Source organism: Pinus tabuliformis, chromosome 8 (assembly GCF_031772625.1).
Source record: "Pinus tabuliformis cultivar Carrire ecotype Pingquan chromosome 8, CPIR1, whole genome shotgun sequence".
Taxonomy (NCBI): domain Eukaryota; kingdom Viridiplantae; phylum Streptophyta; class Pinopsida; order Pinales; family Pinaceae; genus Pinus; species Pinus tabuliformis.
This window is the reverse complement of record NC_142294.1, coordinates 1,207,314,587-1,207,327,284: the sequence shown is the minus strand read 5'-3', so window position 1 is coordinate 1,207,327,284 and position 12,698 is coordinate 1,207,314,587. Positions and strand designations below refer to the sequence as shown.

General features: G+C 39.1%; 1 protein-coding gene across 1 annotated transcript in view; it reads right to left on the bottom strand.

Annotated features, from left to right (window-relative positions):
* Nucleotides 1-2,825: 2,825 nt before the first annotated feature.
* LOC149239699 (vacuolar protein sorting-associated protein 26B) overlaps nucleotides 2,826-12,698 on the bottom strand; it is a 227,820-nt gene continuing 217,947 nt past the window's right edge. The window contains exon 13 of the mRNA XM_089373493.1: nucleotides 2,826-3,367. Coding sequence (XP_089229619.1) covers nucleotides 3,192-3,367 — 176 coding nt within the window. The 3' untranslated portion in view covers nucleotides 2,826-3,191. The remainder of the gene's footprint in view (nucleotides 3,368-12,698) is intronic.

Genomic DNA, 12,698 nt, shown 5'->3' with positions numbered 1-12,698 from the left:
AAGTTCTTTTGAGAAATGGAAGCATTAGTATGATCGAATAAACACAATATGTAGTACATGGTGTTGTAGATACCACATTGAAGATGTTTATTATTATCTCACACAAACACATATTTGATGTACTACATAACATTGTTGTGCATAAATGCTTAGTTATATTATTGATAACATCATCTAAAGACTTATTCACAAAATTATATGAACAAGGAAAAGAGATATATATTATATATATAAAAAAATTGCTTAGATAGGACATGCCCGAAGTGTGTGGGAATTCCATTACTAAGAAAGTGTGTGCATCTGAGGTATGAGTACGATGGGGAAGAAGTAGGTTGAGTTAAACAATTTCAAATGTCATGTATGATACCCGGGAAGGGAATGAAAGAAAAAATATGCAGTTGGTGACTTCTCATGTTAGTTATGAGTACTTGAATGGTTTCTTTTCTTTCATATTGCACTTTGAAATGTAATAGGGGGAAGCATTGCAATAGTGAACTTATATATGTTTTTATTATTGTTCAAGTATGAGTTTGTTATTTCATCAAGGACTACTTCAAAAATACCCAATAATATGTTTAACATATCCATGGGGAAAGATGAGTTTTTTCAGAATATGTAGAGATACATTTCTAGTTGGTATTATTTTATTAGCAGTTCATTTTGTCAAGAAATACACCCTTAAATCAAAAATGAGATTCAAATCCAATATTACACTCAAAGTAGGTTAGCATAATGGTGCATATTGCATACATGCATGGACTAGGTACTAGCAAAGACAACAAAGTATCACTTCTATCTAAGTCACAATAGGTGCCATGACTTCACTTATGTACAACATTGCTTTCAGTTATTCCACAATCACTTCAAGGAGAATAATATACATATAGATTGTCATTAGATTTATTCATATGGTTGTACAGGCCAGTTCAAAATACCTATGTATTTCAATGGTTGTATATGTTGCAAAAAAAATATAAAGTGCCGCATCTTTTAAACTATTATATGGGTGGAAAAAAGAAAGAACAGCATGATGGAGAACACACATGCATCAAAACTATATTACATAGGAAATAAATGAAGCTTGCAACTATTTCTATCCTTTCATATGAAAAATCTATTGTTGAATGGTGCTCTTTGGTAATGGTTGAGGGAATAAGAAGGTGATAAGACCAATCAGCATGGAAATGAAATGTTTAATTCTATCATTTTCATATGAAAAATCTATTGTTGAATGGTGCTCTTTAGTAATCGTTGAGGGAATAAGAAGGTGATAAGACCAATCAGCATAAAAATGAAGTATTGAGATATTTTTGAGAGGTGGTCAATGTAGATCTATCACATATATATGAATGTAAAGCAATCTAAGACACTCATGGATACATTAGATAATGTTATGACTAAAATTTGGACAAGAAAATCTAAAGCATTCTTGGATTTCATTCAATTCAATAACTAAGCAATGTTATAGTTGGAATATGGATAGAAAACTTTTCTTGCTTCAGTGTGTGTTGCATGTTGCAGTAGTGAATGAAACAGTGTGAATCCATGAAAAGGGTTGATATGTGGGATTGTGTATCAATCCCCATTTGTCAATGTATAACTAGTGAATTATCACAATTAAAGGAAGACCAATCAACAATTTCATGATATTATGATCACATCTTAGATCTTGTACAACTAGGCTTGGTTAATATTTTATTAATTTTGATTAAATTGGATAAATACAATATGCTTTTTTGATTTAGTGAAAAGTGTTAAAACTCCATTTCTTGTATGGCACATATACATAGTGGTCATCCCAAAAGCTAGTGAATGAGGTATTAACTATTGGTTGGTACAATGTTTAAAAGCTAGTGAATGAGGTATTAACTATTGGTTGGTACAATGTTTAAAGGGAGAGCAGAGCCTCGATGTCTTAGTAATAGACTTTGAAGTTATTCAATTTTATATTTGGTCAACGGCATAAAGGAGAATGTCTAAGACAAGATAAAATAATATGTAAGAAAGATGATTACATATTTCAATATTATAGAATAGGTGAAACCATAACCATTATACAAACTTAGTTAACTTAGTTATTGAAACTTTCAGGGCCAATAAGGTAAACAGTTCGAACTGGTCTATATTGGACCTATATATGTGGGAACAGCTAGTGTTTGCACCGTAGCTCTTTCTAGGCATGCTCGATACGAGCATTTTTGTTGTAGGCGGTACAAAATGCATCTTTCATTTCTGCTGGAAATAGAAACATAATTATATATATATATATGCTCCAATACATTTATTCTCTGTGTCGAATGGGCATGTTCTGCCGGGTAAAGAGAACAAAATTGCGGTTCAAGAATGCTGAGCTTCTCCTTCAAGTATAGACTAATTTAAGTCAATCATACTTATGAACAATTTGCAAAATACATAAATTTTTAAAGATCTGGTTTTATCTTTTGAATATTCTTGAAAATATGTCCACCGATCATTCGTTCCAAATGTTTGGGTCTTCAAAACAAGGCATTTACATTTGTAAATAAGTGCTAATCTCCAAATTCGAGAAACCTCGTATTGCGGATGATCTGTTTCAGTGCCTTTAGAAGTATACAACCAAATTCCTATGAGTGGAATCAAGTGCTCATTAGAAGTATACAAGTCTGACGGCGGGAAATATAAGTAATAGAGGCGGCATTTTAGCATAAATTTTACTATAAATAATGAACACAATTTCCAATATATGAAGAGTTAAAAATATGAACAAAAATACGAAATAGTTAGTAAAACTCATCTTTATTTCAAAAGTGGCAGAAAACTCTGACAAATTCAGCAGTGTTCTAAGGTAAAACATGGAAATAATCAAGACTTTGGATTATGGATAGGAAAATAAATCAATATAATAATATCCTAAAGTTGCCAGACTGCCAAATGCATCAATTTATAAACAAATCAAAGACTTCAATCCTACTACATGCAGTAGCTCAATCCTTTCTCCAAAAAGGCCCAGAAACTTCTATATCACTTGACTGTAACCTTTCTAAACATTGAAGGTTTTAATGTCTGATGTTCCTTCTACCAAACCAAACAAAAGGCTGTTACCCATATTATAGCAGACTCCATTTTAATACCAAGTTTTCTGTGTTGGAGCTACAAGAGTGGCCTTGATACATAAAAATCCATTTACTCAAAAGTATACCCTGCTTTCTCAATCAAGATTCAAGTAGCCGATACATCGTAATTTCTTGTTGCTTGAAGTATCTCCTATCTTCCTCGTCCACCAGAACCAGGTTCAAGTAATATTTGACACTAAATTTATTGTTTATGTTGCGGTAAGTTGGTGTCAAATCATACGGACTCAAGAATAATCTGATTGGAATCGATTCCCCTGCAATAGAAAGAGAAAAATGCCGTCTCAGATGTGATTCAAAATCCGAAAACTTTTCAGAGACAGAACAGAACAGTATACAGGGCCCCATGAGAACTACAAACTAATTAAGCCTCTTATGCATCATGGGTAAAATGTAACTTAAATTTCACTTATTTTCTAGAATGAAAGTGTATGCAACAAGTTAGAAAAATGGACCAACTCAAAATGGATTTACAATTCTTATTGAACATGGATAGTTGAATATTGTTAAATCTTCTTTCTTGTGTTAACAAATGATGTAGATAGCCCACAGGGGGCAGCTCAATGTTATGAATTAGTATGTGAATTGTGAGATTCAAAGCTCAAATCCACCCTTGGGTGTTTACCCACAAAAAAAATTAAAATTAAAATTAAAAAATAAAAAGCAAATGATGTAGATAACTAGATTGACAGACGGTGCATCATCATGTTCCAACAGTGAAATCAAGATACATTCATGCCCCATGTCCTCAAAAAGCTAAGGAGTTTTAACTGCAGAATTTAAAAGTAATCCTGAGAAAATCTCACTGAATTTATATTAAAAGTTGTGGAAAATGTTTTTGAAAGCTCCAATATAAGCACCATATATTAGTCCACAAACATATATAGAAAATGTAAGACATAAATTTCTATAAAGCTAGAAGCCAGAACTTCTCTTATAATCACCAAAGCAAGTAATCGACAAACTGCCAAAGGACAGACTCAACAATATATATATTCAAATGATCAAACCTCAAAGGCAAAATCCATTGTAAAAAAAGAGTGTTACTGTGTTTAAGATATTATATTGAACTACTTTGTGGAAGTTGAAACCTTACATATTGGTAGTATGTCAAGCCAAAAATTCTATTGCCTCTCGTGCTACAAACAAGAAGTTAGAAAGTGTTAAAATTGGCAACTAGGCCAAACTCCATGTGGGTCACCTTATTTATGGCTGCTGATATTTTTCCTAGATTCCTCTCATCGAGAGGTGTAGGATTGATCTAAAGATCATCTGATTCTGACAAGTCTTTATGGAGATATGAATTTATTTCTAATTACTTGACAAATTGTCAAAGTCAGCCAGCAGCTAAGTGTGTGGCACACACACCCAGTGTTTCATATAAATAGAAGAAAGGTTTGAGTCATTTGGAACTCATTCAATCACTCATCTTCTCTCTCTCCTATGCATCAAAGGAGTCTCTCTCTCTCTCTCACATGTGTGGCTGGAAAAGAAGACGCAGTAGGGCAAGGCAGACGCAGGAAAGAGGACGCAAGGGTTGCAGGTCATCTCTTTGACCAGCGTTGACCAAGCATTTCCCATCTAGGAGTGCAGATTTGGCACAACTCCCTCTCCTAGGCAAGCTGCAGATTTTGGCACGAAAACAGAGGTGATCTGACCTCTGCTTTGACCGGTGTTGACTGCCCTAGTTTGACACAGCAAGTTGACTTCAGTCAACTACAGTTTGACTGCATTTTCAGGGTTGTTTCTTCAGGCTGTTCGAGGATTAGCTGACCAAAAATTTACCAAACATATTGGAGGTCAATTTCCACTCATTTGACCAAGTTTGACTTTGTTGATCTAGGGTTTGCTGCTGCTGATATAAAATTACAGAATTCTGATTTTGTACTATTTCTCTCTGTGAAACTATTGAAGATAAAAGAAGATTTGATCAAAGGGTTTCCCCGCATTGGGGTTTGTCCCTGGCTAGCCGCCACATCTTGTGTCTCTTGTCTTGGCTTGTTTTCTGTCGATCATTTAATGTTCTATCTGCACTTTACTTTAGGTATATGTGATTGCTAATCTGTGGATAATAAGAAGAAAAACAAGTAAACTGCTCTAAGCATAGAACATACCATAATTTAACATGGTATCAATGCTGAGGTGAAGACAAAGCCCAAGCAAGAGCAAGAGCAATCACCGAAGAGAAGGTTGGCAAGGCTATCTTAAAGAAATCATGGGGTCCTCAACACACTTCCCTGCTGAAGACAAACTCCGTGAGAATTCTGACTATCATGGATGGAAGATGTCTCTCGATCTAACATTAGAAGAGCAAGAGGTGTTGGACCATGTGAGAGGCGGAATTGTTGAGCCTCCATCAAATGCATTTGCTGCTGCTAGGAACAAATGGACCAAGGGAGAAGTCAAAGCAAAGAAGATCATCCGGGACTCTATCAACAAGCGCTTGGTGGCCTATGTTTCCGAGCTGACCACCTCCAAGGAAATCTACGATACACTGGTGAGTTTATTTAAAGTTAATGATGCAAATCAAGTTTTGTTCCTTAGAAATAAGCTGAAGTAAATTAAGAAGGGCAAAGATGAGAGTATGCAAGCATATTTCTTAAGGATCACCGACATCAAGAACGATCTCCTATCCATTGGGGAAGTAATTCCTGACAGGGAAATGACACTCCCAACTCTTGGAGGACTGCCATTTGAATGGTATATATTCAGGACTACTCTTCTCAACAATAACATAATTCCTGGATTTGATAAATTGATGGCTAGATGCATTCAAGAAGAAACGAGGATGGAAGAACAAGAAATGCCCACATTTAAAGGCCATCCCTCTGCTTTTTCTTCTCATGCTAAAAGAAGAAACAATTCCGAGGCTAAATTCAAAGGAAACGCTGGACCGAAGGGTGGAAGAAATGGACGATGTTACAATTGCAATAAAACGGGCCACTATGCGAGAGAGTGCCCTGATAAAAGGGACTCACACCGGGACGATGATCAAAATCACTCTCAAGGCAATCAAAGGAATGGCAGGTCAAATGGCAGAGGTAAAAGAAATGCCAGAAATCAAGGAAGAGGACAACCCTTCAAGAAGGCAAGAAACTCCAGGTATGAATCTAACGTTGTTAACAATAAGCAAGATGAATATTATCTACTAGCGGCTCTCTCTACTACTGCTCCCCCGGACTCGCTAGGAAATTGGCTTATTGATAGTGGTGTCTCAAGGCACTTCACTGGTTACAAAGAAGCTCTCTCTAATCTAGTATAGGAGACCAACCTGGAAATTGTACTTGGGGACAATTCAAAATATCCCGTGAAAGGCGTAGGGAATGTCACTCTTCAATTGAATCAGGGAAATACAATCCATTTACAAGATGTATTATATGTACCTGATCTCAAAAAGAACCTAGTGTCCATTTCGGCAATGGAAGACAAAGGCTACAAGGTGACCTTCAGCGATGGCAAGGTACGTGTATGGAAAAAGAACTTTAAAGATGCTTTCACTCTTGGGTTTCGAGTTGATTCATTATATCAGGTCAGAGGATGTCCGCTGCGTGTCATGACTTGTGACACATCTCTTCAATCCGAACTATGGCATCGGAGGTTTGCTCACCTTAATTATAAAGCTCTACCCGATGTGAGAAAAATGGTGACTGGGATGCTCGAGTTCAGATTAGAGCAAGAAGGTGTATGTCCAGGATGTGCCGAAGGAAAGTTCAAAAGGGGACCATTCCCCTCAAGCCAAAGCAAGACCTCCGATATATTGCAGTTGGTTCACTTAGACATATCCGGTATGATGCATGTGAACTCCTTGGGAGGATATTTATATTACCTCACTTTTACAGATGATTATTCTCGCAAGACTTGGATATATTTCTTGAAAAAGAAGGATGAAGTGTTCTCTTGGTTTCGGCACTTCAAAGCCTTGATCGAGAATCAGACCGAAAAGAAGATCAAGATCTTAAGGACTGATAATGGGACTGAATATGAATCCAATGAGTTTCATGACTTTGGCAAAGAGGCTGGCATTAAGAGGGAGACTACTACACCATATACTTCTGAGCAAAATGGTGTGGCGAAAAGGAAGAACCGTACGATTGTGGAAGTTGTTCGTGCTATGCTTCATGATCAAAGACTTTCGAAGTTTCTATGGGCAGAAGTTGCAAATACCGCCATATATGTACAAAACCGATGCCCTCATCAAGCATTGGGTTCCAAGACTCCCGAAGAGATGTTCACTGGTAAGAAACCTGACGTATCTCATTTTATAATTTTTGGAAGTCCTGTATATTTTCATGTGCCGAAGGAGAAAAGGAATAAATTGGGTGCATCTGGAAAGAAAGGAATCTTCGTGGGCTATAGCGAAAATACTAAGGGCTATAGAATCTATGTGGCTGGTCAAAGGGAAGTCGAGATTAGCCATGACATCACCTTTGATGAAGATATGGCTCTAAGAAAAGTAGACAATCTTCCTACTCTAAGAGGATCTAAAGAAACTGACACTGGGAACCGAAGGAAAAGGAAGATGAGACAATGCCCGATGTGGAAGAGGCCTCCTCCGCAAGAGCCTTCCTCTTCTAGGAAGAGGCCTTCATGGCTTAGGCGGACACTTGATGATGCTGAAGGACACATTGCAACCAGAGGAACCTTCTGTGAAAGTAAGAAGCCAAACAAGTATCAGGGATACCTGACCATCATGAGCACAATCATCCAAAATGAGCCTTCGTCATTCACAGATGTTGTCAAACATCAAGTATGGAAGGATGCTATGACCGAGGAATATGAGTCCATCATGAAAAACAATGTTTGGGATGTGGTCCCTAGACCCCAGGACAAAGCAGTTGTCACTTCAAAATGGCTTTACGAGATAAAGCATGCAGTTGATGGAAGTGTTGAAAAGTATAAGGCTCGTTTTGTCACTCGTGGCTTCTCCCAGAAGGAAGGTATAGACTATGACGAGATATTTGCACCTATTGCCCGATATACCACCATCTGCTCGATCATAGCCCTTGCTACTTCGCAAGGATGGAACCTACATTAGATGGATGTCAAGACTGTGTTCTTACATGGTTCAATCAAAAAGGAAGTCTATGTGGAGCAACCCAAAGGATTTGAGATTCCTCATCGAGAATCTCATGAGGTTGAAGAAGGCCCTCTATGGGCTGAAGCAAGCACCCCGAGTGTGGTATGAAACGGTCGATAGCTACTTGATGAAGCTGGGATTTACTAGGAGTGAAGCCGACCCTAACCTTTACTTTAAGGTTGAAGATGAAAATACTCTCACACTAGTGTTGTACGTTGACAACCTCTTTCTAATAGGGGTAGACCCTCTCATTCACAAATGTAAGAGGGAGTTGGCTTCTGAGTTTGAGATGAAGGACCTAGGACTGATGCACTATTTCCTAGGACTTGAAGTCTGGCATAAGCCAAGGGAGATTTTCCTATCTCAAGGAAAATATGTGGTGAAGATATTGGATAGATTCGGCATGGTGGATTGCAAGCTCGTAACTACCCCGATGGAGCTTGACTTCAAGAAGTTAAGCGGTAGCGCTGCCGAACTTGTTTTATGAAATGCTACCGAGTATCATCAACTCGTCGAAGCATTGATGTTCTTAGTGAACTCCCGTCCAGATATATGCTTTGCAGTCAACACATTGAGTCAACATATGGTTGAGCCTCACCACTCACATTAGATTGGTGCCAAGAATCTGTTACGATATCTTCGTGGCACGATCACTCATGGGTTGAGATACACTGCCTGAGATGTGAGACTACTTGGATATACCAACATTGACTGGTCAGGCAGTGTGGTGGACCGAAAGAGCACTTCAGGGTGTTGTTTCTCTTTGGGGTCTGCCTTGATATCCTGGATGAGCAAGAAGCAAAAGTCAGTGGCTTTAAGCACCGCCAAGGCAGAGTACATTGCTGCTAGTATGGCCTCCTGTGAGGCAGTCTGACTGCGAAAGCTCTTCAGTGAGTTGCTTGGATTTACATTGGATACCACAGTGATCCTGTGTGACAACTAGAGTGGGATTCGCTTATCAGAGAATCTCGTATTTCATGATCGCTCCAAGCATATCGATATCAGGTACCACTATATTCGAGATCTGGTGCAGCGAGGAGTAATAAGGCTCCAACATATCGGTACAGATGAACAAGTCACCGACATTTTGACAAAGCCCCAGGGAAAGGTCAAATTCTTGACTTTCCGAGAACGACTTGGTGTCGTTTAGAGACCCTCTTATGAGGGTCGAGTATGATGTATTGAGCTCTGGGAGCTCCAGGGGGGCGCGGGGTACTTCTTGGAGCGACATGTGACCACAGGGCGACTCACCATCTCTTGGTGGGGCACTATGTACAGGGAAAAAGGTTCAACCTTCCCCTATGACACCCCGTGGTGACTGTGGAACAGGATGATTAGTTCTCCTGTGGGCTAGGATGATTCATTCTCTGTGACGACTGTGGAACAGAATTATTAGTTCTCCTGTGGGCCAGGATGATTAGTTCTCCATGGCATCCATTGGACAAGATGATTTGTTCTCCTGTGGACAGAATGATTAGTTCTCCTGTCGAGGCATCCTACCCATGCAATGTGGGACTCATGGGAAATACCTCTCATCTGATCAAGGAGCAGGGAAATGAGGTTAGGGACCATAGTAATACTATCGATGGATGCATCGTTGTATCTACCATACTCCCTATGCTCGAATGACCTCCATTGATTTGGGATCAATGATACTGATCTAGGATCAGTGGTACACACTCTAAGATTGACTTCGGGTCAGTGAAGGATGGTATGATACATCTTCGATCATTTCTTCTTCTTCATAGTTCGAGCAGAGCAGGGGTCTAGCTGTGCAGGGCAGTGCATTTGATGGATGGATAGTAGCGACAGTCAAACGGATTGCACACGGAGTTCTCCTTAGTTGAGAGCATTGTTTTAAAAGTCATTCGGCTCGGAACCGACTCGGCTAAGTTGGTCTGAGCTAATAAAAAAATTTGCAACCCGGCCTTTGAACCAGTTCTGCCGGCCGGGTTAATACCGAGCCGGACAAGTCATGTAATGACTTGGCCGGCTCGGTCTTAACCCGACCGGCTCGGTCTTAACCCGGCCGGCTCGACCGAGTCCGTATCAACCCGGCCAAGTCACTTCCAGCGGCCAGTGAACCCCCAAAAACACAATTTTTTTTATTTTTTTATGTTTTTCTGAGTGTGGGGGACTCCAAATGGTTTTATGAATTGGTTTGTTGGTCTTTGGGGTCCATTCCCCTCTCCCAAACCCTATTTAATACTATTGATATGCTATTCATGGTAATGTTAAATTCTTAAAGTAAAAGTGACATTCTTCTTAATCTTCATTTTCATCCTTTTACTTAAATTTTTAACATTACCATGAAATGACTCAAGATGTTTGATAGTGGTTCCAGCCTCATTGGATTTCATATGGAGAAAGTAGAATTTTAAATTTCATTCAAAATCCAACAGACTTATCAATTTGTCAGGATTTCAAGATTGGGGGATTACAATGTTTCCATTGAATTTTGTCATGTATTAGAGTATGGAACTCGTATTTAATCAAGAGCACCAATCCCTCTATGTACCTTGATGTTAGTGACATTGGTTGTCAAACTCCTCCGAGATTCACTCCCAAACCGGGAGCTTCTGAAAATGTCGCTCCTGCTCCCATTTTCGCTCCCGCTCCCAAGTAACACTGAGCCAGATGATGTTAGCAACTCTAGCAGTAGCCAGTAAACCTGGTCACAAACTTTTGTTGTAGAGGCCATTTCTAGCCCCCTTGGTTATGTGTTTTTGTTTTGATCTCTATATCATCATCGTGTATGTATTGGACAGTGCACTAGGTGCCATTTTGATATAATGGATATATTCATGAGCCTACTTTGATCATATGTTGTCTTCTATCTATATTCTAATTTCTAATGATGTGTGTTTGGAAACATGAATGAAAATCTTTAAAATTATGTGTTTAAAAAAAAAATATATATATATATATATATATATATATATATATATATATTTAATGTATTTTTTACAACAACCAAGTCATTGAAATCGAGTCGGCCGAGTCGATACCGAGTCGGAGTCGGAGTCGGAGTCGACCCTCGGTTGAGTCGGAGTCGGAGTCGACCCTCGGTCGAGTCGGAGTCGGAGTCGACCCTCGGTCGAGTCGGAGTCGGAGTCGACCCTCAGCCGAGTCGAAGTCTACCCTCGGCCGAGTTGGAGTCAGAGTCGGAGTTTTAAAACATTGGTTGAGAGGGAGTGTTAAAATTGGAAACTAGGGCCAAACTCCATGTGGGTCACCTTAATTATGGTTGTTGATATTTTTCCTAGATTCCTCTCATCGAGAGGTGTAGGATTGATCTAAATATCATCCGATTCCGACAAGTATTTATGGAGATCTGAATTTATTTCTAATTACTTGACAAATTGTCAAGGTCGGCCAGCAGCTACGTGTGTGGCACACACGCCCAGCGTTTCATATAAATAGAAGAGAGGTTGAGTCATTTGGAACTCATTCAATCACTCATCTTCTCTCTCTCCTACGCATCAAAGGAGTCTCTCTCTCTCTCACACGTGTGGCTAGAAAAGAAGACGCAATAGGGCAAGGCAGACACAGGAAGAAGGACGCAAGGGTTGCAAGTAATCTCTTTGACCAGCATTGACCAAGTGTTGACCATCTAAGAGTGCGGATTTGGTGTGGCTGCCTCTCCTAGGCAAGCTGCAGATTTTGGCACAAAAACCGAGGTGCTCTGACTTTTGGTTTGACCGGTGTTGACTGCCCTAGTTTGAGGCAGCAAGTTGACTTCAATCAACTATAGTTTGACTGCATTTTCAAGGCTGTTCAAGGGTTGTTTCTTCAAGCTGTTTGAGGGTTAGCTGACTAGAAATTGACCAAACATATTGGAGGTCAATTTCCACTCGTTTAACCAAGGCTGACTTTGCTGATCTAGGGTTTGCTGCTGCTGATATAAAATTACAGAATTCTGATTTTGTACTATTTCTCTCTGCGGAACTATTGAAGATAAAAGAAGATTTGATCAAAGGGTTTCCCCGCATTGGGGTTGTCCCTGGCTAGCCGCCACATCTTGTCTCTTGTCTTGGCTTGTTTTCTGTCGATCATTTAATGTTCTATCTACACTTTACTTTATGTATATGTGATTGCTAATGTGTGGATAATAAGAAGAAAAATAAGTAAACTGCGCTAAGCATAGAACATACCATAATTTAACAGAAAAAAAGATTAATTAATGTCCTCGGGTGACCACAAAATTAGGCCAATGGGACTAAAAAATACATCCGGTGTAAATACAAGACATGTGGAAATACAAGCCATGTGGGAGTGCAAATGCAACTCCATTGTGACTCCAAAGTTAATATGTTAAATTTAAGTATGTTTTATGCTTAGAGCAATTCACTTCAATTTTTCATATTAGCCCAATGACAATATTCAGATTAGCAATCACATCAGCATAATAGTAAAGTGCAAATAGAACATAAACATAAACCGCAGAAGACAAGCCAAGACAATAGGACACAAGATATGGTGCCAGCCAAGGACAAACCCCAATGTGGGAA